The 23,678-nt window shown below is 46.3% G+C and overlaps 1 protein-coding gene across 8 annotated transcripts in view; it reads right to left on the minus strand.

Annotated features, from left to right (window-relative positions):
- MCF2L2 (MCF.2 cell line derived transforming sequence-like 2) overlaps positions 1-23,678 on the minus strand; it is a 482,616-nt gene that overhangs the window by 398,254 nt on the left and 60,684 nt on the right. For 3 of the 8 annotated variants that reach the window (XM_029058021.2, XM_029058052.2, XM_029058010.2), the window contains exon 1: positions 13,806-13,986. The exons of 2 other annotated variants lie outside the window; for them this stretch is intronic. In XM_029058021.2, the coding sequence (XP_028913854.1) occupies positions 13,806-13,926 (121 nt within the window). In that variant the 5' untranslated portion in view covers positions 13,927-13,986. Of the gene's footprint in view, positions 1-13,805; positions 13,987-23,678 lie in introns of those variants that run through there. 3 more of the 8 variants (XM_029058076.2, XM_029058068.2, XM_029058059.2) reach the window with 2 other exon arrangements.

Genomic DNA, 23,678 nt, shown 5'->3' on the forward strand with positions numbered 1-23,678 from the left:
TTCAGGCTAGGGTGGGCTCCCTGATTCAAAGCCAAACTCAGGGCCTCCACGCTCCCTGTCGCATATCCATCCATCATACGCGCATTCTCCCCTCTAGCCCTCCCAGAGCTATTTCCAGTCCAGAGCAGAGGCTATATAGCCAGTTGAGGAAACTGTTGCCTCAACAGGAAGCCGCTAATCTTCCCCAATCAGGGTGATGGGAGACACCAGGTCAAAGTCATAGAGGCACAAATCTTCTTCTCACCAGGGCGGGAAATCATCCAAGCCACCAGGCTCCAGTTCTTTTCCGACTAAGGATGGGTTACTCAGGCCAGGGTGAACCGGTCCTATAGGCACCTCTTGGGATACCTAAAAAAGACCTTTTCATAACCCGCTAGCTGAATCCAAAGGAAAAGCATTAGTGGGTAGAGCACGGGCCTAGGAATCAGAGGGACCTGGGTTCTAATCCCCGCTCCGCTTGTCTGCTGGGTGACCTTGAGCGAGTCACGTAACTTCTCTGGGCTTCAGTTCCCTCATCTGTAAAATGGGAATTAAGAGTTTGAGCCCCATGTGGGACAAGGGCTGTGTCCAGCCCTATTTGTTTGTATGTAACTCAGCATTTAGTACAGTGCCTGGCACACAGTAAATGCTTAACAAATACCACCATTAATGTTGTTACCATTATTAATAGGAAACCATTTAGAAAATGTGGTATAAAGCCTAAGGGTGAAAACTCTCAAGAATTCCAATCCTACTAGTCACCCTAAATCTGGGTGAGAGAGTCAATAAGAGAGAAGAACCAAAAGAAATACAAATTAGATGGCCATTTGTACTCCCCAGTGTGACACACACAGTGAGCAGCTGGCAGGCAGGATTAGAATTCAGGTCCTCTGACTCCCAGGCACATGCTCTTTCTAACTAGGCCATGCTGCCTATCCCCATATTGCAAATTGTTCTCCCTATTTTAACACCTGGTAGTCAAAGCTAAAGATAAATTAGTCACTAGCACCAGGGACCACATTTAGGAAAATGGGAGAAAGGAGGTCAGTTCCGATTTGAACGGTCTTTGTTCATTCATTCATTCAATCGTATTTATCAAGCGCTTACTGTGTGCACTGCGCTGTACTAAGCGCTTGGAAAATACAATTCAGCAACAAATAGAGACAATCCCTTCCCAACAACAGGCTCACAGTCCAGAAGGGGGGAGACAGACATCAAAACAAGTAAACAGTCTACTCTGCAGTGAGGAAAGTTGCAAACGACTGGAGATGGACTTGAATTTCCACTCTTTCATTAACCCGAAAAAAAGCCTAGAGTTAAACCTTGGTCACAGTGCATCCTCAGGTTTTCTGGAAATTAGACCGAGAAAAATCAGAGCCCTGAGGAAAAAAAGGCATTTCCAGGGTATTGTGATTCAGCATAATCTGAGGAAATAGTCCACTGAGGAGACAAAAAAGTTGTTGGAAAACGTTTTCTCTCTTGAATCTTATCCAAACGTCTGCTTCCTTCATTTATCCACCATCAAGGTTTCCTTTGGTGGATGATTTATTAAAGCCCCTTCCTTTTTCAGCTGCAACCCACCCAAAGACTTGGACCAGATGTTTTGCGTTTATTTCAGGTACTCTCCTGCCAGGTATCATGAACAGATGTTTAAATGTTTACACAGACGATGTCCAACCTTTTTACCTTGTATCTCCCCCACCGTTTAGAACAGTGCTTAACAAACAGCCTGATCACTATTATTATTCTCACTATTTATCTTCTTTTGTGGACTTCATAACAACATCTGGGTTGCCTAGGTATCCAAAGGGATCTGTGTTAGGGGCTCGGAGCTTTCACTGCCTTTCACTCCTTGAAACAGTTGGTACAAGGAGTTATTCAAAGGAATGTTTCCATTCCATATTTTCCTCTATTGCTCCAACCCCACCGTGTCACCCTGGGAAATAGAGGCGTTTCTGAAACCTTCATGCTACTCTTGTTGCTAAGGAAGGGATTTCCCTTGTTCCCTAGCAACTGTAGTCATGGAAAAGCTCTCACCTACCATCCTCCTCGCTTTGAGGGGAGGATGCAGGAACCATGAATTCTGCCAGGAAGAAGCCTGAATAAAGAAGTTACCATTAACCTTAAGGAGGCGGAGAAACGTCTGTGGAAATGCCCAACTGTCAGAGAGAGACTTTGCTACCTGACACTTATTTTTGTTTGTTTCTGATTTATGGTATTTATTAAGTACTTACTTTGTGCCAGACACTATATTAAGTGCTGGAGTAAATAATAATAATAATGTTGGTATTTGTTAAGCACTCACTACGTGCAGAGCACTGTTCTAAGCGCTGGAGTAGACCCAGGGGAATCAGGTTGTCCCACGTGGGACTCACAATCTTCATCTCCATTTTACAGATGAGGTAACTGAGGCACAGAGAAGTGAAGTGACTTGCCTACAGTCACACAGCTGACAAGAGGCGGAGCAGGGATTCGAACCCATGACCTCTGACTCCATAGCCCGTGCTCTTTCCATTGAGCCTCGCTGCTTCTCCAAATACAAGTTAATCAGGTCCCTGTCCCACATAGGGCTCACAGTCTTAATTCCCATTTTACAGATAAGGTAACTGAGGCATAGAGCTCGCTCAAAATTACACAGCAGACAAGTGGCAGAGCTGGGATTAGAACCCAGGTCCTTCTGACTCCCAGGCTCGGGCTCTATCCACTAGGCTGTGCTGTCACTTATTGTCCTGCTGCGTGTCAGATTAATGATCTTGCATTGCACTGAATCCCAGGCATATACTTCCCCGGTGAGTCTTTCACTCACTAGCGTGTTCACGCAAGGCGGGAGAGGAATATGGGGGATGAGGATGATCAGGGTAAAGCTGGCTTCAGATGGTATGTGAAGTCGGTGAGGCACCACATGGAATCTCCCCAAAATGGCACCTAATAATAATGTTGGTATTCGTTAAGCGCTTACTATGTGCCGAGTACTGTTCTAAGCGCTGGTGTAGACACAGGGGAATGCAAATAAAGTGACTTGCCCAAAGTCACACAGCTGGCAAGCGGCGGAGTCGGAATTCGAACCCACGAACTCTGACTCCCAAACCCGGGCTCTTTCCACTGTACCGCGCTGCTTCTCCGTACCTTCCAAAGATGGCAACTACCAGCACCGTTCCAAGATGGTGACCGCATATGTCTCTCAGATTGCCCACCACTGCCCTCCACGAAGATAGTCGCGGGACAAACAAGATCCTCTAGAGAGAGGTAGATCACGATCTCATGGCCAAACTGCCCATTCAGTAGCAAGCTGACGACAGAAGCCTGCTCTTTCAAACAATACTGCATATGATTTCCTCATCTGTAAAATGGGGATTAACTGTGACCTCACATGGGACAACCTGATTACCCTGTATCTACCCCAGCGCTTAGAACAGCGCTCTGCACATAGTAAGCGCTTAACAAATACCAACATTATTATTCTTATGTCAGTATGCCATGTTATATCAATGCACAATTAATCAATCAATCATAGTTGAGCACTTACTGTGCCAGAACACTGTACTATACGCTTGGGAGACTACAATATAACAATATACAATATAACAATATATATTAGATACAGTATAACAATATAACAGAGTTGATAGACCCTGCCCACAAAAGCTTACAGTCTATTACATAATGAGACATAATAGCGGCCTACGGAACAGGGGCAACTGACCACCTCACCACCTCAGAGCGGGGAAACCCAGAGCCGTGGTAACCGTCGGCTGTCCCATCGGTAAGTCAATCAATCAGCTCTCTTCCCCCTACTTACCCTCACTCCTCTCCCACTACAAACCCTGCCTAAATCAATCAATAGCATTTATCGAGCACTTACTGTATGCAGTGCACTAGAGAAGCAGCGTGGCTTAGTGGAAAGAGCCCGGGCTCGGGAGTCGGAGGAAGTAGGTTCTAATCCCAGCTCCGCTACTCGTCTGTTTTGCGACCTTGGGCAAGTCACTTCACTTCTCTGGGCCTCAGTTACCTCATCTGTTAAATGGGGATTAAAAGCGTGAGCCCCACGTGGGACGACCCCGTATCTACCCCAGCGCTTACAAAAGTGCTCAGCACATAGCACTTAACAAATACCGTCATCATCACTATTATTATTATTACTAAGAAATTAAGAGTGTACAATGCAATAGAGTTGGTAGACAGGCTCTCTGCCCATAAGGAGCTTACAGTCTAATGGGGGGGGGGACAGATATTAAAATGACTTACAGATACGGGAAATGGCGGTGTATAGGGATATGTGCCTAAGTGCTGTGGGGCTGGGGGTGGGTGAGTTTAAGGCGGATTTACCCAAGTGTACAGGCAATGGAGAGGAGATGCCTCTTGGAGGTGATTTGATTTTAATAGTTTGTGGGTGGAGAAAGCGGTGCTCATTCGGAGTTCCAGGCCAGAGGGAAGATGTGGGGAAGGGGTTGGCAGAGAGAGGTGAGATCGAGGAACTGTAAATATGTTGCCATTAGAGGAGCGGAGTGTGTGGGTTGGTTTATAGTAGATTAGCGAATTAGTCCCCTCTCTTGCCGTCGACTTCTTGCTTACTTCCTTCCCCCCTCCCGGCCTGGAGCTCCCTCCCTCTTTACATCCAACAGACCATCATCCTCCCCATCTTCAAAGTCCTCCTAAAATCACATCCCCTCCAGAAAACTTTCCCTGACTAATCTCTTCTCTCTCCCACCCCCATTCCTGCAGCGTGGCCTACTGTACAAAGCACAGGCCTGGGGGTCAGAAGGACCCGGGTTCTAATCCCTGCGCTACCTGTCTGCCGGGTGACCTTGGGGGAGTCCCTTAACTTCATTGGGCCTCAGTTCCCTCATCTGCAAAATGGGAATTAAGACTGTGAGCCCCATGTGGGACAGGGACTTGTCCAACCAGATTTGCTTGTATCTATCCCAGGGCTAGTACAGGGCCTGGCACAGAGTAAGCGCTTAACAGATACTACAATTATTATTATTATCACCCATACGCCCTAAGCACTTAGGTATCAACCCCAACCTCATCCCGGCTACAGGAGTTATGCATGTGACTTTTCCCTCAGCTGTTTCCCCTAGCTGTAATGTCTGTCTCCTCACTAGGTCGTAAATTCGCTGAGAGCAGGGATTGGGTTTACTAAAACTACTGTACTCTACCAAACACTTAGTACAGTGCTCTTCCCAGAATAATAGCTCAACAAATACCGCTGGTGGATTGTAACATGATTTAGGCACACCTGCTGTTACATTGGCATATCGTACTCTCCCAAGAACTTAGTACAGAGTTCGGCACACAGGAAGCGGTCGATGAATGCGACTGACTGACCGACTGCAGTAGGGAAGTGAAATCTCACCTCCTCACCCTGGTGTTCACCATCTGAGAAGCAGCGTGGCTCAGTGGACAGAGCACGGGCTTTGGAGTCAGAGGTCGTGGGTTCGAATGCCGGCTCTGCCACTTGTCACCTGGGTGACCGTGGGCAAGTCACTTAACTTCTCTGGGCCTCCGTTACCTCATCTGTAAAATGGGAATTAAGACTGTGAGCCCCACGTGGAACAACCTGATTCCCTCGTGTCTACCTCAGAGCTTAGAACAGTGCTCTGCACATAGTAAGCACTTAACAAATACCAACATTATTATTATCTGAGAAAGTGGAAGAGGCCTCGTTTGCGAAGCAGTGCTCTAGACAGCTAGCGCCTCGTTCCTCTCACTTCGTTTGAAACGCTTCCTACCACCAACTACAGCTCTCTGCCGACCTTCCTCCAGCTTCCTTCCTTTCAACAGAAATCTCTAACCAGTAAGCTCGCTGGAGGCCAGGGAACGTGTCTGTTTATTGTTCATTCATCCAACTGTATTTATTGAGAGCTTACTGTGTGAAAAGCACTGTACTAAGCGTTTAAAAAGTACAATTTGGCAATAGATAGACAATCCCTACCCAACAACCGGCTCTAAGTTTGTATCGTACTCTCCCAAGCACTTAGTACAGTGCTCTGCATGAAATAATAATAATAATGGTATTTGTTAATGCTTACTATGAGCAGGCACTGTACTACGTGCTGGAGTTGGATAGAAGCAAATCGGGATGGATAGAGCCCCTGTCCCATGTGGGGCTCACAATCTCAATCCCCATTTTTACAGATGTGGTAACTGAGGCAAGCAGCAGGCAAGTGGCAGAGCCGGGATTAGAACTCATGACCTCCCGACTCCCAGGCCTGTGCTCTCTGCACTGCACCATGCTGTAAGCGCTCAGTGATTACGACTGAATGGTTGAATGAATGAAATCACAACCATTTGCCAGTAGCGAGAAAGGGTTAAACGAAATGTGAGGTCTCAGTGGGGCAGATTCTCTGGCCCGACGTTTTCAGCTGGTTGGTTGCTTGTGACAAAAAGGAGATTTGTCCAAATTGATTTTAAAATCATTCAAATTCACCTTTGTCGCAACCTTGTAAGTGGTGCTCCTCAGCACTCAAAGCTGGGTTTTCCCAGTGCTATTTGCATTCAAAATATCCTCATCAGAATTCTACTCACATATCCCAATAGGATTCCCCTCTGCAATAAATTCAGACATCCCAGCGGCTTCATCCTTTTCAGCCGGCACAGAGTCCGGGTAACACTGCCTACTGGTTTGTAAAAATTCGGCGATAGTTTGTGAATCAAGGACAGTCAGTGCGAATCGACACTTGAGGACAACAGAGTAAGTAGACAGGATCCCTGCCCTCGAGAAGCTTACATTCTCGTGGAGAAAAAAAAAATCACATCTTCTGCAGGCCTTGCCTCATTTCTACTTTCAAATACTGCAGCGTGGCTCAGTGCAAAGAGCCTGGGCTTCGGAGTCAGAGGTCATGGGTTCGACTCCCGGCTCTGCCACTTGTCAGCTGTGTGACTGTGGGCAAGTCACTTCACTTCTCTGTGCCTCAGTTACCTCATGTGTAAAATGGGGATTATCTGTGAGCCTCACGTGGGACAATCTCTATCTACCCCAGCGCTTAAAACAGTGCTCTGCACATAGTAAGTGCTTAACAAATACCAACATTATTATTTTAGTCTTATTTTCGAGGAACCAGGATAAATATCATTTGACTGGCATATGCTCGCCACTAAAGACTGCAATAGTTCAATGAAAGGCAATGATGGAGAGGAAGGGAATCAAGAGGTATTTACAATAAATAGATATTTCCTCGTTCCTCGCGGAACAATGTGAAAATAAAATGGGGACAAACATTGACTGATGCAGCAACAAAATACCAGCAATGTTTCTGAAATTAACAGCTCCCTTTGGTTAGAAAGAAACTAAGCTCCATGATTCTTTGGGCGTATCAATTAAAAATTCTATCCGTTCTTTCTTTTTTGTTGCCCCATCTATCTCCTGCACTGTCCTTCCCTACTTGCTGCCCCTGCTCCTCTTTCAGGTGGTCTTTCTATTGGAAAATATTTTTGCAAACAATAGTCAGTTACAATTCCCTAGAAAATAATGTGGTTCTTATTGCCTTTCATTTCTCAGTTCACAGACTAGGGTCTCATTTTGAAAGAATAAGAATGTGGATGGATATTTTACCACATTGGTCTTAACTGTATTGCACTGTACTCTTATATTTTATTCTCCCAGGTCCCCTTGTGTAAAGTACAATACTCTGCACACAGCAGGTGCTCAATAAATACCATTGTCTGGCAATAATTAAGGTATACAGCTCCCCCTTTAAATTGTAGCCTCCCTGTGGGCAGGCAATGTCTCCACCAATTCTGTTATATCATACTCTTCCATACACTTAATTTTCTGCAAGTAGTTTTTGGTAGAAAATTCCATCTGAGGCCCAGATCTGATTGTAGAAAAACCCACTGTTCATTGAAATAATAATAATAATGGTATTTGTTAAGTGCTTACTACGTGCCAAGCACTGTTCTAAGCACTGGGCCAGATACAGGGTTATCAGGTTGTCCCACGAGGGGCTCACAGTCTTAGTCTCCATTTTACAGATGAGGTAACTGAGACACTGAGAAATGAAGTGACTTGCCCACAATCACCCAGCTGACAAGTGATAGGGCCGGCATTCGAACCCACGATCTCTGACTCCCAAGCCCGGGCTCTTTCCACTGAGCCACGCTGCTTCCCTTGTCGCAGTGAAATAGCGATGAAATCGCAGTGGGCAGAATTAATTTTGGGGGGACCAACTGCCATTAGTCCCACCTGGAAACCCAGACCAGGAACCTTGACATCTGTACCTCTTCTTTTCCATCTCTCTCACCCACCTCCTATACTGTGGTAACCCCGAGAACAGAAGAGGGGATGCAAGGCCCTGCCACTCGGCTGCTGAGTGACCTTGGACTCATCATTTAACTCTTTTGGACCTTAGTTTCCTAATCTGTAAAATGGGGATTAAATACCTGTTCTTCTTCCCACTTAGACTGTGAGCCTCATGTGGGACAGAGATTGTGTCCTGTATCCTGTATCTACCTTAGTGCTTAGTCGAAGCAGCGTGGCTCAGTGGAAAGAGCACGGGCTTTGGAGTCAGAGGTCATGAGTTCGAAACCCAGCTCTGCCACTTGTCAGCTGTGTGACTGTGGGCAAGTCACTTAACTTCTCTGTGCCTCAGTTACCTCATCTGTAAAATGGGGATTAAGACTGTGAGCCCCCGTGGGACGACCTGATTCCCCTGTGTCTACCCCAGCGCTTAGAACAGTGCTCTGCACATAGTAAGCGCTTTACAAATACCAACATTATTATTATTATGCTTGGCACATAATAAGTGCTTTTCATCAGTGGCATTTATTGAGCTCTTACTGTGTGCAGAGCACTGTATTAAGCGGTTGGGAGAGTACAATATAATAATAATTATAATGATAATATTTGTTAAGCGTTTACTCTGGGCCAGGCACTGTAATAATAATAATAATGTTGGTATTTGTTAAGCGCTTACTATGTGCCGAGCACTGTTCTAAGCGCTGGGGTAGACACAGGGGAATCAGGTTGTCCCACGTGGGGCTCACAATCTTAATCCCCATTTTACAGATGAGGTAACTGAGGCACCGAGAAGTTAAGTGACTTGCCCAAAGTCACACAGCTGACAAGTGGCCGAGCGGGGATAGTAAGTGCTGGGGTGGATATAAGCAAATCAAGTTGGACACAGTCCCTGTCCCATGTGGGGCTCACAGTCTCCAACCCCATTTTACAGATGAGGTAACTGAGGCACCGAGAAGTGAAGTGACTTGCCCAAGGCCACACAACATACAAGTGGCGGAGCCGGGACTAGAACTCGTCATTTTCTGACTCCCGGATCCGTGCTCTATCCACTATGCCAGGCTGCTTCTCCATTCCCTGCCCTTAAGGAGCTTACAGTCTAGAGGGGGAGCTTTGTATCACACTATTATTATATCTATTCGGTTCTGAAAAATCACCACGCTGGTGATTGAATTAGCATGGTAGCAATGTTAGGAGTCATTTAAATAGTCCCTTCAATTTCCTCTATAACCTGTTTTCTGGGTCTAGGAGATTCACCGCACGTATTGCCTCAGTTTACACGGGGTGAACACACTCTCCCCACTGAGGGAAAAGAATGAACCCCGTTCCCCATTTCCTCCTAAAACCCCTCCTGCTTCAACCTGCTTCAAAATGCACCCCCCTTTCTCCAATCTCATATTTACTCTTTTCATTCTGATCTATTTCCCCTTTCAGCATGGTTTTGCTGATTTTGCCTGTGTTTTTTATGAAAAACATTAAGATGTAATAAGTGGAGAGAGAGGGTTTTGGACAAGATATCTAGTCACCTGCCTTCTATTTTCGGCTTCAAGATTGACTTTGAAATCACTTGCCCTGAATGAATTTGAACATAAAAAACAAATTAAGCCACCGAGTGTTAAATCAGGTGTCCATCCAGTTCAGGATTTTGTCTTTTTCAAGGACACCAAAGGACATCTGGCGGGTCAGTGTAATAGTTACCTTCTTTATGGTCATTTTCATTGTTAGAGAGATAACTTTTAACATCCTTAACTTGTGTAATGGCAAAATACCCAATTTCCATCTCAGGTGAGGGTGTCACTTTCATACCCTCCCCTAGTGGCAAGAGCACAATCTTGAAAGTAAGAGGAAGTGGGTTCTAATCCTGGCTCCGCCACTTGTCTGCTGTATGACCTTGGGCAAGTCATTTCACTTCTCGGTACCTCAGCTCCCTCATCTGTAAGGTGGGAATTAAGACTGTGAACCCCGTGTGGGACAGGGACTGTGTCCAACCTGATCACATTATATCTACCCCAGTGCTTAGAACAGTACTTGGCACAAAGCAAGCACTTAACAAATACTACTATGTATCTGAGTAATATATATATATTCACACATTCTCACACCTTTGCCTTGCCCATAACTTCTTTGGGATCTGAGAGAAGTGGCAGCAAAATAATACCGATGGTATTTATTAAACACCATTATTCACCTACATTTTCTTGTAGGTGAATACAAGATAACCATATTGGACACAGTCCCTGTCCCACCTGGGACTCACTGTGAAGAGAAAAAAGGAGAAGGGGTATTTTATGGCCATTTTTACGGAAGAGGAGACAAGTACTGAAGAGGTAATTGATCTCTAGCACTACCAGCCTTTGGGGGTAGGGCATTCACTTCTTCTATGTTGGGCCTACAGTCGGCTAATGCCAGTCCTCCTAGTGACATCCACTTACCCCCTCCAGTTCCGTGATTGCCCTGAGAAGGGAATTAGGGTATAAAATGGAAGGAGGGGGCAATCCCGGGATCTGAAGTTGGAGCCACCTCTGGGATTAATATCTGCAAACCACATTCCATGACTAGGCAGGAAGTCTTACGTAAATAAAGCAGTAATATATCTTGATCTGTGTGCCTGGCACAGAGTAAGCGCTTAACAGATACCATTTTAAAACAAAAGGGAAAAAAATTAAATTGTGGTATTAATAAATAATAATGTTGGTATTTGTTAATTGCTTACTATGTGGCAAGCGCTGTTCTAAGCACTGGGGTAGATACAAGGTGATCAGGTTTTCCCATGTGGGGCTCACAGTCATCATCCCCATTTTATAGATGAGGTAACTCAGGCACAGAGAAGTTAAGTGATTTGCCCAAGGTTACACAGCTGACAAGTGGCAGAGCCGGAATTAGAACCCATGACCTCTGACTCCCAAGCCCGGGCTCTTTCCACTGAGCCACGCTGCTTCTCTAAAGTGCCAGGCTCTGTACTAATCGCTAAGGTAGCTATAAGGTAATCAGGTTGGACACAGTCCCTATCCCACATGGGGCTCACAATCTTAATCCCCATTTTACAGATGAGATAGCTGAGTCACAGAGAAGTAAAGTGACTTGTCCATGGTCACTCAGCAGACAAGTGGCAGAGCCAGGATTAGAACCCAAATCCTTCTGACTCACAGGCCTGTGCTCTATCCACTAGACCACACTGCTTCTCTATGAAATATGAAATTTAATGTTAATTTTCCCTTCCCTCTCCTCCATTGGGATTTTTTTGTTTTTTAATGGGTTTTTTTCTCTCCAAAGAATCAGGATCAAATGGAAAACTCGGGACGAATCCAAATAATAATACGGTACTAGAGTTGATACTTCCCTAAGTGACTTGGCAAACACTCTCACTAATGCTAATTGTATATCCATCCGCAGATCCCAAGCATTAGTATTTACTGAAGGCACACTGTCCTAAGCACTAAGAAAAGCACACGCAACAAGCACAAAATACTCATTCAACAGAGTAAGAAGACACTACCCTGTCTTTTAGGAGCTGAAGATCTTGTTGCGGGAGACAGACTCAAAACAATTAACGCCAGGAGGGACGGGAGAATGTAAAATGGCGTAGAGGATAGAGCACGGGCCTGGGAGACGGAAGGATCTGGGTTCTAATCCTGGCTCTGCGACTTGTCTGCTGTGTGACCTTGGTCAAATCACTTCACTTCTCTGTTGCCTCAGTTACCTCATCTGTAAAGTGGGAATTGAGACGGGGAGCCCCACGGGGGACAGGGACAGTGTCCAACCTGATTTGCTTGTATCCACCCCAGCGCTTAGTACAGCGCCTGCCACATAGTAAGCACTTAACAAATACCATTACTATTATATTATAAAACTGAAATGTTGATGAGTAAGTGCTTATGGGTACATAAATCAATATGCGGAGATATGCTAGGGAAGTAGTGAGTCCAAGAGGGCAGGTACTGCCCAAAATGGCTGAAGGGGTAATTAGAAGGGTATGACTTGGGAAGAAGGGCTTCTGCTGTGTGACCTGGGACAAGTCATTTCACTTCTCTGTGCTTCAGTTACCTCACCTGTAAAATGAGGATTAAAACTGTGAGACTCATGTGGGACATAGACTGTGCCCAACCTGATTAAATTCTATCCACCCCAGAGCTTAGGACAGTGATTGGCACATAGTAAGAGTTTAACAAAATACCATTTTAAAACAAAAGGAAAAGAAAAGTTTATCATGGAATGCCTTCTGGAGAAGATGGGATTTCAGAATTGTTTTGAAAGACTTCAAATCTGGTGGATTTGACTTGTGGGGGTGGGGGGCTACAGAAAGGGAGCGAGTGAGGGGTTGGAGGTGAAAGAGTTGAAAAGGAGACCTGGATGGGGCAAAGAATGCAAATTGGGGTGTATTGGGAGAAGAGCGTGGATCGGGGGAGAGAGTTCTCAAAATATTGAAACATCATTAATTCTCAGCCTCACCCAAGATACAGCTACTACAGCAGTTATGCAAATTATTTTTTAAAAAATACCTTCCCCACCTGCCTCTTTTCACCCTGGAAGCAGAGGACTACAAAGAATGCAGAAATCCAAGGTGGAGAAGGGGTGGAGAAGGAAACATGGGGATACAGAGCCAGTCTGGGACAAGCGGTCCTGGGGGAAAGTGCAGAAACCCACAGAAGAAAAGAGCCCGGTCACCCTTCAAGCACGTAGATGACCACTTACTTGCCAAATAATCAATCAACCGATGGTATTTCTTGAGCGCTTACTATGTGTAGAGCATTGTACTGGGAGAGTACAATATAACAATGAATAAGAATGGCATTTGTTAAGTGCTTACTGTGTGCCAAGCACCGTTCTAAGCGCTGGGGTAGATATAAGGTAATCAGGTTGTCCCACGTGGGGCTCACAGTCTTAATCCCCATTTTACAGCTGAGGTAACTGAGGCACAAGAAGTTAAGTAACTTGACCAAAGTCACACAGCTGAGAAGAGGCGGAGCAGGGATTAGAACCCACTACCTCTGACTCCCACATTCCCTGCCTCCAAAGGGACTGTCCGTAATGATACGACTCATTACCTACCCCTTCCAGATGGCACGCGATGGCTTAGGAAGACCCCAAAATAGTAAATAAGATTCCTGGTTCCTAGTCACACCCAACTGCTATTTTCATATCATGTCCACCCTCGTTCCCATTTAAATCCCACTCTCACTAAACTCCCAAATCCCATTCGACTAAGAAGAGGACTGTAATCCAGCTCTTGATGGATCTGCATATTTGGACTTCTTTCGCTCTCAGCCAGCGAAAGGAGCATTTGACACCCCTTTGCCCTCCAGTACCCAAGTCTATAATCATTTCCTCCGCATCATGGGAAATGCCTTGGATTTGACTTGATTACTCCCCTGTTCCCTCCATGCCATGAATTCCAAATTCCGGATTCTTTTTCCTCTCCTCCTCTCCTTGGAGAAGTATCTTTTTAAAGCTCTTAACGAGTGACTCGAGGCAGCTTCGGCTGAGGAAATAGGAAGTAGGCCTCCTTTGCAAAAATAAAAAGGGAACCCCTGAATGTGACTGTAATCCACTGAACAAACTTTTCAGAGAGAAAGCAGCGCGCCCACCATACCTTTCCTCGCTGTAGTTTCCAGGCTGCAGCATCGTCCTAGGAAATGATGATACGTCTTCATTTCTGCCTCCGTTATCCTGACAACCGTGTAAGGCAAATGGTTGAGGCCCCTGCTGCCCATACTGTTAGAGCCGAGCTGTCATTGCTCCCCGAGAAAATGTTACCAAACCATGGACCGTGCCATCCTCTCTGAATCTAATTCAGCTACAAGCCTTCAATCCTTTCTCCGGGCTTATCCCTTTTAAGTTTATTCAAGGTCGGTTTAATGTGCAGAGAGCTCACCCCTGCAATTGGTGGAGAGCTGAGGCTTATTGACTGGAAAGAGAGGTTGCCTTAGCTATCAGGTTACCTGACTTCCCAATTTGAAAATAAAAGTAAAATCAAAATTTAAAGCCATATTAGGAATGAATCACACATTTTTGAAAAGCAGCGGGGGGGGGGGGAGAGAATGCATAATAAAAGGGCAGGACTCAAGGCATTTTTCAGATGAACGTCTGCTTGCTGTTTTGACATTGACCAGCTCGTTAACCTTTAGGAGGAGAAGTGAAATCCACCTTTTTTATCTAGTCTGCCCAGATTAAGGATGCTATGATTCAGATGATTCTAGTTTTGGGGTTCTTTTTTTGAGGGAGTGGAGTCTAAACTGCTTTCTGATTTAAATAAACAGAAATCCTGTATAGGTTGGAATTTATAGATTGTTGTGATTTCTGCCCGTTTTAAAATAAGTTAAATTTCCTCTGATGGTGCTTTGAGGAATTTTGGCGGCAGTCATGAAAAAATGGATTTCCTGTTACCGATTTGCACTTGTTTATTCTAAAATGGAGGGTTGCTGTTGACCAAATTGTTGGCTCTTGATACAATTCTATTTATGGTAGGTGCTTTGACTTCATATTGCCACCACCTCTGGTTATACCATTTGACTCAGTTATTAGTAAGAGATTTTAGAGTTTTGTAGTAAAAATAATATGGTAAAATTAAGTGCCTTGGGAATTAAAACCGGAGACTATTGCTGTGTGTGTGGCGGGAGGTGGGGGGCTGGTGATGTTGCTATTCAGTGCCTAGATTTACTGTCGGCCTCTAAATTGTGAGCTCCTTGTGGTCAGGGAATGTGTCTACCAATTCTGTTATACTGTACTCCCCCACGTGCTCACTAGAGTGCTTTGAACACGTTAAGTGTTCAGTAAATACCATTGATTGACTGGTAGTAAGTTAGATCATTTGGGAGGGGCACAAGCCAATAAGGGACTGTTGAATGCACTGTTGTTTTTATTTATTGAAAATATTCTCATCGTCCGCAACAGTTCACAAAACGGTCCTCTGGTGATTCGCCGTCCTGCTCGTCTCGTCTCCGTCTCTTGTCTCTCCCCTCTCTCCGGTCCATACTTCACACTACTGCCAGGATCATTTTTCTTAAAAAATGTTTCACTCCAGATCTCCCCACTCCTCAAAAGACTTCAACGGTTGCCCAGCCCCTTGGTATCAAACAAAAATTCCTTCAAGGCAGTCGGTCAGCCCTCTCCCTTCTAATCTTGCTCCTACTACAACCCAAACCCCACACTCTGATCTAACACCAACCTATTCCCCGTACCTTGATCCCCTATAGCCCTCCACCGACCCCTTATCCACATTCTTTCTCAGACCTGAAATTCCCCTTCCCTTTCATATAAGACAGACCACCACTCTCCCCATCTTCAAATCCCCCCTCAAATCACATCTCCTCCAAGAGGCCTCCCAGAACGAGTCCTTTATTTCCCCCATCTCTCCCCTCTGTGTTGCCTACACACTCGACTGTGTACCCCATTAAGCACTTTGATAATCACCCCGGCCCCACATTAGAGAAGCAGCGTGGCTCAGTGGAAAGAGCACAGACAGAGACGCAGCGTGGCTCAGTGGAAGAGAGCACGGGCTTTGGAGTCGGAGGTCATGGGTTCGAATCCCGGCTCGGCCTCTTGTCGGCTGTGTGACTTTGGGCAAGTCACTTAACTTCTCTGGGCCTCAGTTACCTCATCTGTAAAATGGGGATTAAGACTGTGAGCCCCACGTGGGACAACCTGATTCCCCTGTGTCTACCCCAGCGCTTAGAACAGTGCTCGGCACATAGTAAGCGCTTAACAAATACCAACATTATTATTATTATTACTTGGGAGTCAGAGGTCATGGTTCGAATCCCGGCTCCGCCACTTCTCAGCTGTGTGACTGTGGGCAAGTCACTTCACTTCTCTGTGCCTCAGTTACCTCATCTGTCAAATGGGGATGAAGACTGTGAGCCTCACGAGGGACAATCTGATGACCCTGTATCTACCCCAGGGCTTAGAACAGCGCTCTGCACATAGTAAGCTTTTAACAAATACCAACATTATTATTACTTATGTTAAATATTCTCATACTCCATTAGTTCCCCATTCTTAATCAATCGATCGATCAAAGGAATTTATTGAGCCTGAGTCTGCTGACTCTGCTATATCGTACTCTCCCAAGCGCTTAATACAGTGCACAAAGGAAATGCTCAATAAATACCATTGATGAGGAGGAGGATGATATTCTCTCCTGGGTCTCCTCCTATCTCTTCGGCTGCTCATTCTCCGTCACTTTCACGGGCTCCTCCTCTGCCTCCCGCCCCCTAACTGTGGGGGTCCCTCAAGGTTCAGTTCTGGGTCCCCTTCTATTCTCCATCTACTCCCTTGGAGGACCCATTTGATCACATGGCTTCGACTACCACCTCTATGCTGATGATTCCCAAATCTACATCTCCAGCCCTGATCTCTCTCCCTCTCTCCAGTCTCACATTTCCTCCTGCCTTCAAAACACGTCCACTTGGATGTCCCACCATCACCTCAAACTTAACATATCCAAAATAATAATAATAATGGTATTTGTTAACTGCTTACTACGTGCCAAGCACGGGGATAGATACAAGGTATTCAGGTTGCCCCTCATGGGGCTAATAGTCTTAATCCCCATTTTGCAGATGACATAACTGAGGGACAGAGAAGTTAAGTGACTTGCCCAAAGTCACACAGCTGAGCAAGTAGCGGAGCCAGGATTAGAACCCACGACCTCTGACTCCCAAGTCCATGCTCATTCCACTAAGTCATGCTGCTTACTACTTATCTTCCCACCCAAACCCTCTGACTTTCCCATCGCTGTAGATGGCTCCGCCTTCCTTCCTGTCTCACAAACCCATCACCTTGTGACTCCTCTCATTCATTCTCATTCTCTCTCTCTATCTCATTCCCCTTTCCCCCTCTCCCTTCCCCTCCCCTCAGCACTGTGCTTGTCCGCTCAATTGTATATATTTTTTATTACCCTATTTATTTGGTTAATGAGATGTACATCCCCTTGATTCTATTTATTGCTATTGTTTTAATGAGATGTACATCCCCTTGATTCTATTTATTGCTATTGTTTTTGTCTGTCTGTCTCCCCCGATTAGACTGTGAGCCCGTCAGTGGGCAGGGACTGTCTCTATCTGTTGCCAATTTGTACATTTCAAGCGCTTAGTACAGTGCTCTGCACATAGTAAGCGCTCAGTAAATACTATTGAATGAATGAATGAATGAATGAATCTGTAAAATGGGGATTACGACTGTGAGCCCCATATGGGACAAGAACTGTCCAACTTGATTTGCATGTATCCACCCCAGTGCTTAGTACAGAGCCTGGCACATAGTAAGTGCTTAACAAATACAAATTAAATGGTAAAAACCCTCTGCTACACGTCTGGAAGTCTAGGAAGAAATTATCTAAGGATGGAGGAGTGTTCACAGTGGGAAATTTATCAGTTAACTAGATTGTTTACTGATCTTTTACATTAATTGATAATGGTGAATGAAATTCTTCTACTTCTACAATTGAGCGAACGAGCACAGTGCTGAGGGGAGGGGAAGGGAGAGGGGGAGGAGCAGAGGGAAAGGGGGAAAAGAGGGCTTAGCTGACGGGGAGGTGAAGGGGGGGTAGATGGGGGAGCAGAAGGAGCAGAGGGCAAAGGGGAAGCTCAGCGTGGGAAGGCCTCTTGGAGGAGGTGAGCTCTCAGTAGGGTTTTGAAGAGGGGAAGAGAATCAGTTTGGCGGAGGTGAGGAGGGAGGGTGTTCCGGGACAGCGGGAGGACGTGGCCCGGGGGTCGACGGCGGGATAGGCGAGAACGGGGGACGGCGAGGAGGTGGGCGGCGGAGGAGCGGAGCGTGCGGGGTGGGTGGTAGAAAGAGAGAAGGGAGGTGAGGTAGGAGGGGGCGAGGGGATGGACAGCCTCGAAGCCTAGAGTGAGAAGTTTTTGTTTTGTGCGGAGGTTGATAGGCAACCACTGGTGAGGTAACTGAGGCATAGGGAAGTGAAGTGATTTGCCCAAGGTCACCCAGCAGACGAGTGGCTGATCTGGATTAGAACCCATGACCTTCTGACCTTCGAGAAGCAGCGTGGCTCAGTGGAAAGAGCACGGGCTTTGGAGTCAGGGCTCATGAGTTCGAATCCCAGCTCTGCCACTTGCCGGCTGTGTGACTGTGGGCAAGTCACTTAACTTCTCTGTGCCTCAGTTCCCTCATCTGTAAAATGGGGATTAAGACTGTGAGCCCCACGTGGGACAACCTGATTCCCCTATGTCTACCCCAGCGCTTAGAACAGTGCTCGGCACATAGTAAGCGCTTAACAAATACCAACATTAAATACCAACATTCTGACTCCCAGACCTGTGCTCTATCCACTACACCTACTGTTTCTGATTAATGTGTTCAGTAAGACAATGTCATTCCACATTGTTGCCAAAGTGATTCATAGTTATCTGGCTTTCTCACTGCGAATGTGTCTTAAGAGCACAGTCATCAGCCTGTAGTGTGAATGTCTCAGACATTTTGAAAGCGATGATAACATAAACTGGAAACGTTTCCCAGATTATTGGAAGCATATTATGAGTCCAGCTTTCGGTCTGGTCTTGGCAGCAACAAACACAGTAGTTTAGAATAGATCAGTCCCACTTCACTCTGATCGGTGATGGAAAATGATAGGGCACCTTCGATCAATCACTTGTATTTATTGAGCGCTTACTGTGTGCAGAGCCCTGCGCTAAACACTTGGGAGAGTACCATAAGAAAGAGTTGGTAGGTACATATTCCCTGCCCACAGTGAATTTAGTCTAGAGGGAGCTTACACTCTCGAGAAAACCTCTGACAACTGACTGTTCTGTCGTGAAGTAGCCTAAGAATCTTGATTCATTTCTCAGGCACATCGAATTTACTTGGCCACCAATAGTCTGTTTATTGACGGATCACGACAAGGAATTTTTTAGTGGCAAAGAGGTTTTAGTATTGCTCTGTGTTAAACCCACAGCACTTATGTTATACCCAATTGGTTCCCCTACCTGTGTTTTAAATTATTTCACCCTCTAGATCCTTAGAGAAGGATTTGTGTCTATTTACCGTATTGTACTCTCCCTTGTCCCCTCTCCGGATCGCACCTGGAGTGTTTCCGGTCGTCTACCTGTCTCGGCTAAAGGAGGGAGAGTCGGGAAGAGGCCTAATCATTCCTAGCTTGGGCAGTGGCTAGCGAGTGGAAGGCCATCTGCTACGAGTCAAAACTCCCCTGTGCCGGACAGCCGCGGCATCGGGGAGAGTCGAAGGTGGAAACTCAAGTTGACAGTGCGGAAGAAGGCAAGGGGAAGCCGCTTCCATATTTTTACCGAGAAAACTCTACGGCTCCACTACCAGTTGCAGATGGAGGTGGGGCGTTCTGGGAGAGATATATCCATGGAGTCACAGCGTGGCTCAGTGGAAAGAGCACGGGCTGTGGAGTCGGAGGTCATGGGTTCGAATCCCGGCTCTGCCTCTTGTCAGCTGTGTGTGACAGTGGGCAAGTGACTTCACTTCTCTGTGCCTCAGTCACCTCATCTGTAAAATGGGGATTAAGACTGTGAGGCCCACGTGGGACAACCTGATTCCCCTGTGTCTACCCCAGCGCTTAGCACAGTGCTCGGCACATAGTAAGTGCTTAACAAATGCCAACATTATTATTATTTATTATTATGGGTTGGAAACGACGGCATAAGACAAGTCAAGACTCTCCCTTATACTTAGAAAAGGGCTCCACGAATAGTAAGTACTAACTAAACACTATTGATCGATTGCTCGTTACTTTTCCAATAAGTCTGAAGAGAAGCAAATTTAAAAGTAGCGTTACACCGAGCAAACCCAAATACAATCAAATATTGTTCATCGCCAACTCAGAACTAAGTTCTATCACCTATTCTGCTATCTAGACAGTCCAGAACCGAATGGTTGGCTAAAATAGGAAACAATAAAAAAGACCAGCATGGCTTTTGGCAGGTGGACATTCATAATGAGGCAGCCGTGAGGTATCAAACACGCTACCGTGATGGAAGTTTATATACACTGTTGTGGTCTCCATCCTTTAATATGACTATTAGACTTCGATCTGAGAGCAGCAGTAGACCTTGAGAAGCTGTGTGGCCTATTGGGTAGAGCACGGGCCAGGGAATCAGAAGGACCTGGGTTCTATTCCTGGCCGCGCCACTTGTCTGCTGTGTGACCTTGGTCGAGTCACTTCACGTCTCTGTGCCTCAGTTATCTCATCTGTAAAATGGGGGTTAGGACTGTGAGCCCCCCGTGGGACATGTACTGTGTCCAACCTGATTCGCTTGTAGCTATCCCAGGGTTTAGAACAGTGCCCGGCACGGAGTAAGCACTTCATAAATACCATTAGAAACAAACAAACAGTGAGCCCTATATGGGACAGGGACTATGTTCGATCTGATTTCCTTGTACCTACCCCAGTGCTTAGTACAGTGCTTGTCATTCAGTAAGCGCTTAACAACGTGGCTCAGTGGAAGGAGCACGGGCTTTGGAGTCAGAGGTCATGGGTTCGAATCCCGGCTCTGCCACTTGTCAGCTGTGTGACTTTGGGCAAGACACTTCACTTCTCGGTGCCTCAGTTACCTCATCTGTAAAATGGGGATGAAGACTGTGAGCCCCACGAGGGACGACCTGATTCCCCTGTGTCTACCCCAGCGCTTAGAACGGTGCTCGGCACATAGTAACAAATACCAACATTATTATTAAGTGCCAAAGAAGCAAATTGCCTATCCCACTACAGAACCACAGACACTCCCAACTTCTGGAGAAGTTTCTCCCAAATCTCCCATGAATGATAACACAGCATCGGATGGGAGAACAAGATCACCCAAAATAAGGCCTTGGATAGGACCTGGAGGTAAAAGCAGGATACCCAAGTATGGGGAAATGAAAGAGGGCAGACCCATACAGGGAGAGCAAAGTGAGCTATTTAGAGATACAGTGAGACATAACCTCAGTCGATCAACCAATCAATCAATAGTATTTAGTGAGCACGTACTGTGTGCACAACGCTGTAGTAAGCACTTGGGAGAGCCCATAGGAACACTTACCGTCTAGTGAGGGAGACCAATCTATTAATCTTATCTGTTGAGCACTTACCGTGTGCACAGCAATGTACTAAGCACTTGGGAGAGAACAATATAATAGAGTTGGTTGACACGTTCCCTGCCCACAATGAGTTTACAGTCTAGAGAGGGACCCAGACATTCATATAAATAAGTAAACTACAGATATATACATAAGTGCTGTGGGGCTGAGGGAGGGGGCGAATAAAAGGGGAAGATCCAAGTGCAAGGGCCACGCAGAAGGGAGTGGGAAAAGAGAAAATGAGGGCATGGGTTCTAATTCTGGCTCCGGCTAATTCCGGCTCACACTTGTCTGCTGTGTGACCTTTGGCAAGTCACTTCACTTCTCCGTGCCTCAGTTACCTCATCCGTAAAATGGGGGTTGAAACTGTGAGCCCCACGTGGGAGAGGGACTGTGTCCAACCCGATTTGCTTATATCCAGCCCAGCGTTTAGTACAGTGCCTGGCACAGAGTAAGTGCTTAACAAATACCATTATTATTATTATTATCAAAGTCAGAGATGGACAATAAAATAAATTTCAGGTAGGAGCAAGTAACGGTGGATTACTGGAAGATCACTGCAGAAGACAGACCAACCCCAAGTCTGCAATAGGGTCAAGGTTTGCTCTCCTTGAGCTAACACTCTGTGAAAATTGGGATCCCAAGAAACAATCTCAAAAATGGACAGATGCACCTAAATTGGACAAATGGATTCGAGAAACATGGAACTATCCTTACAAGCCCACAATGAGGAAGGAAGGGAATGTCTGGTGGTTATACAGCAATATTCTCAGTCTCACATGGGGAGATCGCACCAACTCCAACAACAAAGGGAAGATAACAGTACATATATATTACTTTGATCATTGTTATTATTATTATTAATATACAACATTAATGATTATACCCAATAGCAAGAGAGCAATCTAAAAATTTCAGTACTCCCTCAGAATCAAACAACTGATTGATTGGTCCCAAAGTCTTTGGGAGGGGGTGATACAACTTGGGTGATGTGAATTAATCAAGGAATGCTTCTTGGAGGAGGTGGGATTTTTAGGCAACTTTGATGGAGGAAGAAATTCCCCTATCGGTTAGCAGTGAAATCTTTCTTCAGATACCAGCTCTCAGTTGGCAGCAACACTGAAGAGGATTTAGCAGTTATTATTGGGAAGCAGCGTGGCTCAGTGGAAAGAGCCCGAGCTTGGGAGTCAGAGGTCATGGGTTCGAATCCCAGCTCCGCCACTTGTCAGCTGTGTGATTGTGGGCGAGTCACTTCACTTCTCTGGTCCTAAGTTCCCTCATCTGTAAAATGGGAATTAATTGTGAGCCTCACGTGGGACAACTTGATTACCCCGTATTCATTCATTCATTCATTCATTCATTTATTGAGCACTTACTATGTGCAGAGCACTGTACTAAGTGCTTGGAATGAACAAGTCGGCAACAGATAGAGACGGTCCCTGCCGTCTGACGGGCTCACGGTCTAATCGGGGGAGACGGACAGACGAGAATGATGGCGATAAATAGAGTCAAGGGGAAGAACATCTCGTAAAAACAATGGCAACTAAATAGAATCGAGGCGATGTACATTTCATTAACAAAATAAATAGGGTAATGAAAATATATACAGTCGAGCAGACGAGTACAGTGCTGAGGGGAGGGGAAGGGAGAGGGGGAGGAGCAGAGGGAGATGGGGGGAAAAGAGGGTTAAGCTGTGGAGAGGTGAAGGGGGGGCCGTAGAGGGAGTAGGAGAAGGGGAGCTCAATCTGGGAAGGCCTCTCGGAGGAGGTGAGTTTTAAGTAGGGTTTTGAAGAGGGGAAGAGAATGAGTTTGGCGGAGGTGAGGAGGGAGGGTGTTCCGGGACCACCGGAGGACGTGGCCCGGGGGTCGACGGCGGGATGGGCGAGACCGAGGGACAGCGAGGAGGTGGGCGGCAGAGGAGCGGAGCGTGCGGGGTGGGCGGTGGAAAGAGAGAAGGGAGGAGAGGTAGGAGGGGGCGAGGGGATGGACAGCCTCGAAGCCTAGAGTGAGGAGTTTCTGTTTGGAGCGGAGGTCGATAGGCAACCACTGGAGGTGTTTAAGAAGGGGAGTGACAGGCCCAGATCGTTTCTTCAGGAAGATGAGCCGGGCAGCGGAGTGAAGAATAGACCGGAGCGGGGCGAGAGAGGAGGAAGGGAGGTCAGAGAGAAGGCTGACACAGTAGTCTAGCCGGGATATAACGAGCGCCCGTAACGGTAAGGTAGCCGTCTGGGTGGAGAGGAAAGGGTGGATCTTGGTGATATCGTAGAGGTGAGACCGGCAGGTCTCGGTAACGGATAGGATGCGTGGGGTGAACGAGAGAGACGAGTCAAGGACGACAGCGAGATCGCGGGCCCGAGAGACGGGAAGGATGGTCGTGCCATCCACGGTGATAGAGAAGTCTGGGAGAGGACCGGGTTTGGGAGGGAAG

This window comes from Ornithorhynchus anatinus, chromosome 1, assembly GCF_004115215.2.
Source record: "Ornithorhynchus anatinus isolate Pmale09 chromosome 1, mOrnAna1.pri.v4, whole genome shotgun sequence".
In the NCBI taxonomy this organism is placed as follows: domain Eukaryota; kingdom Metazoa; phylum Chordata; class Mammalia; order Monotremata; family Ornithorhynchidae; genus Ornithorhynchus; species Ornithorhynchus anatinus.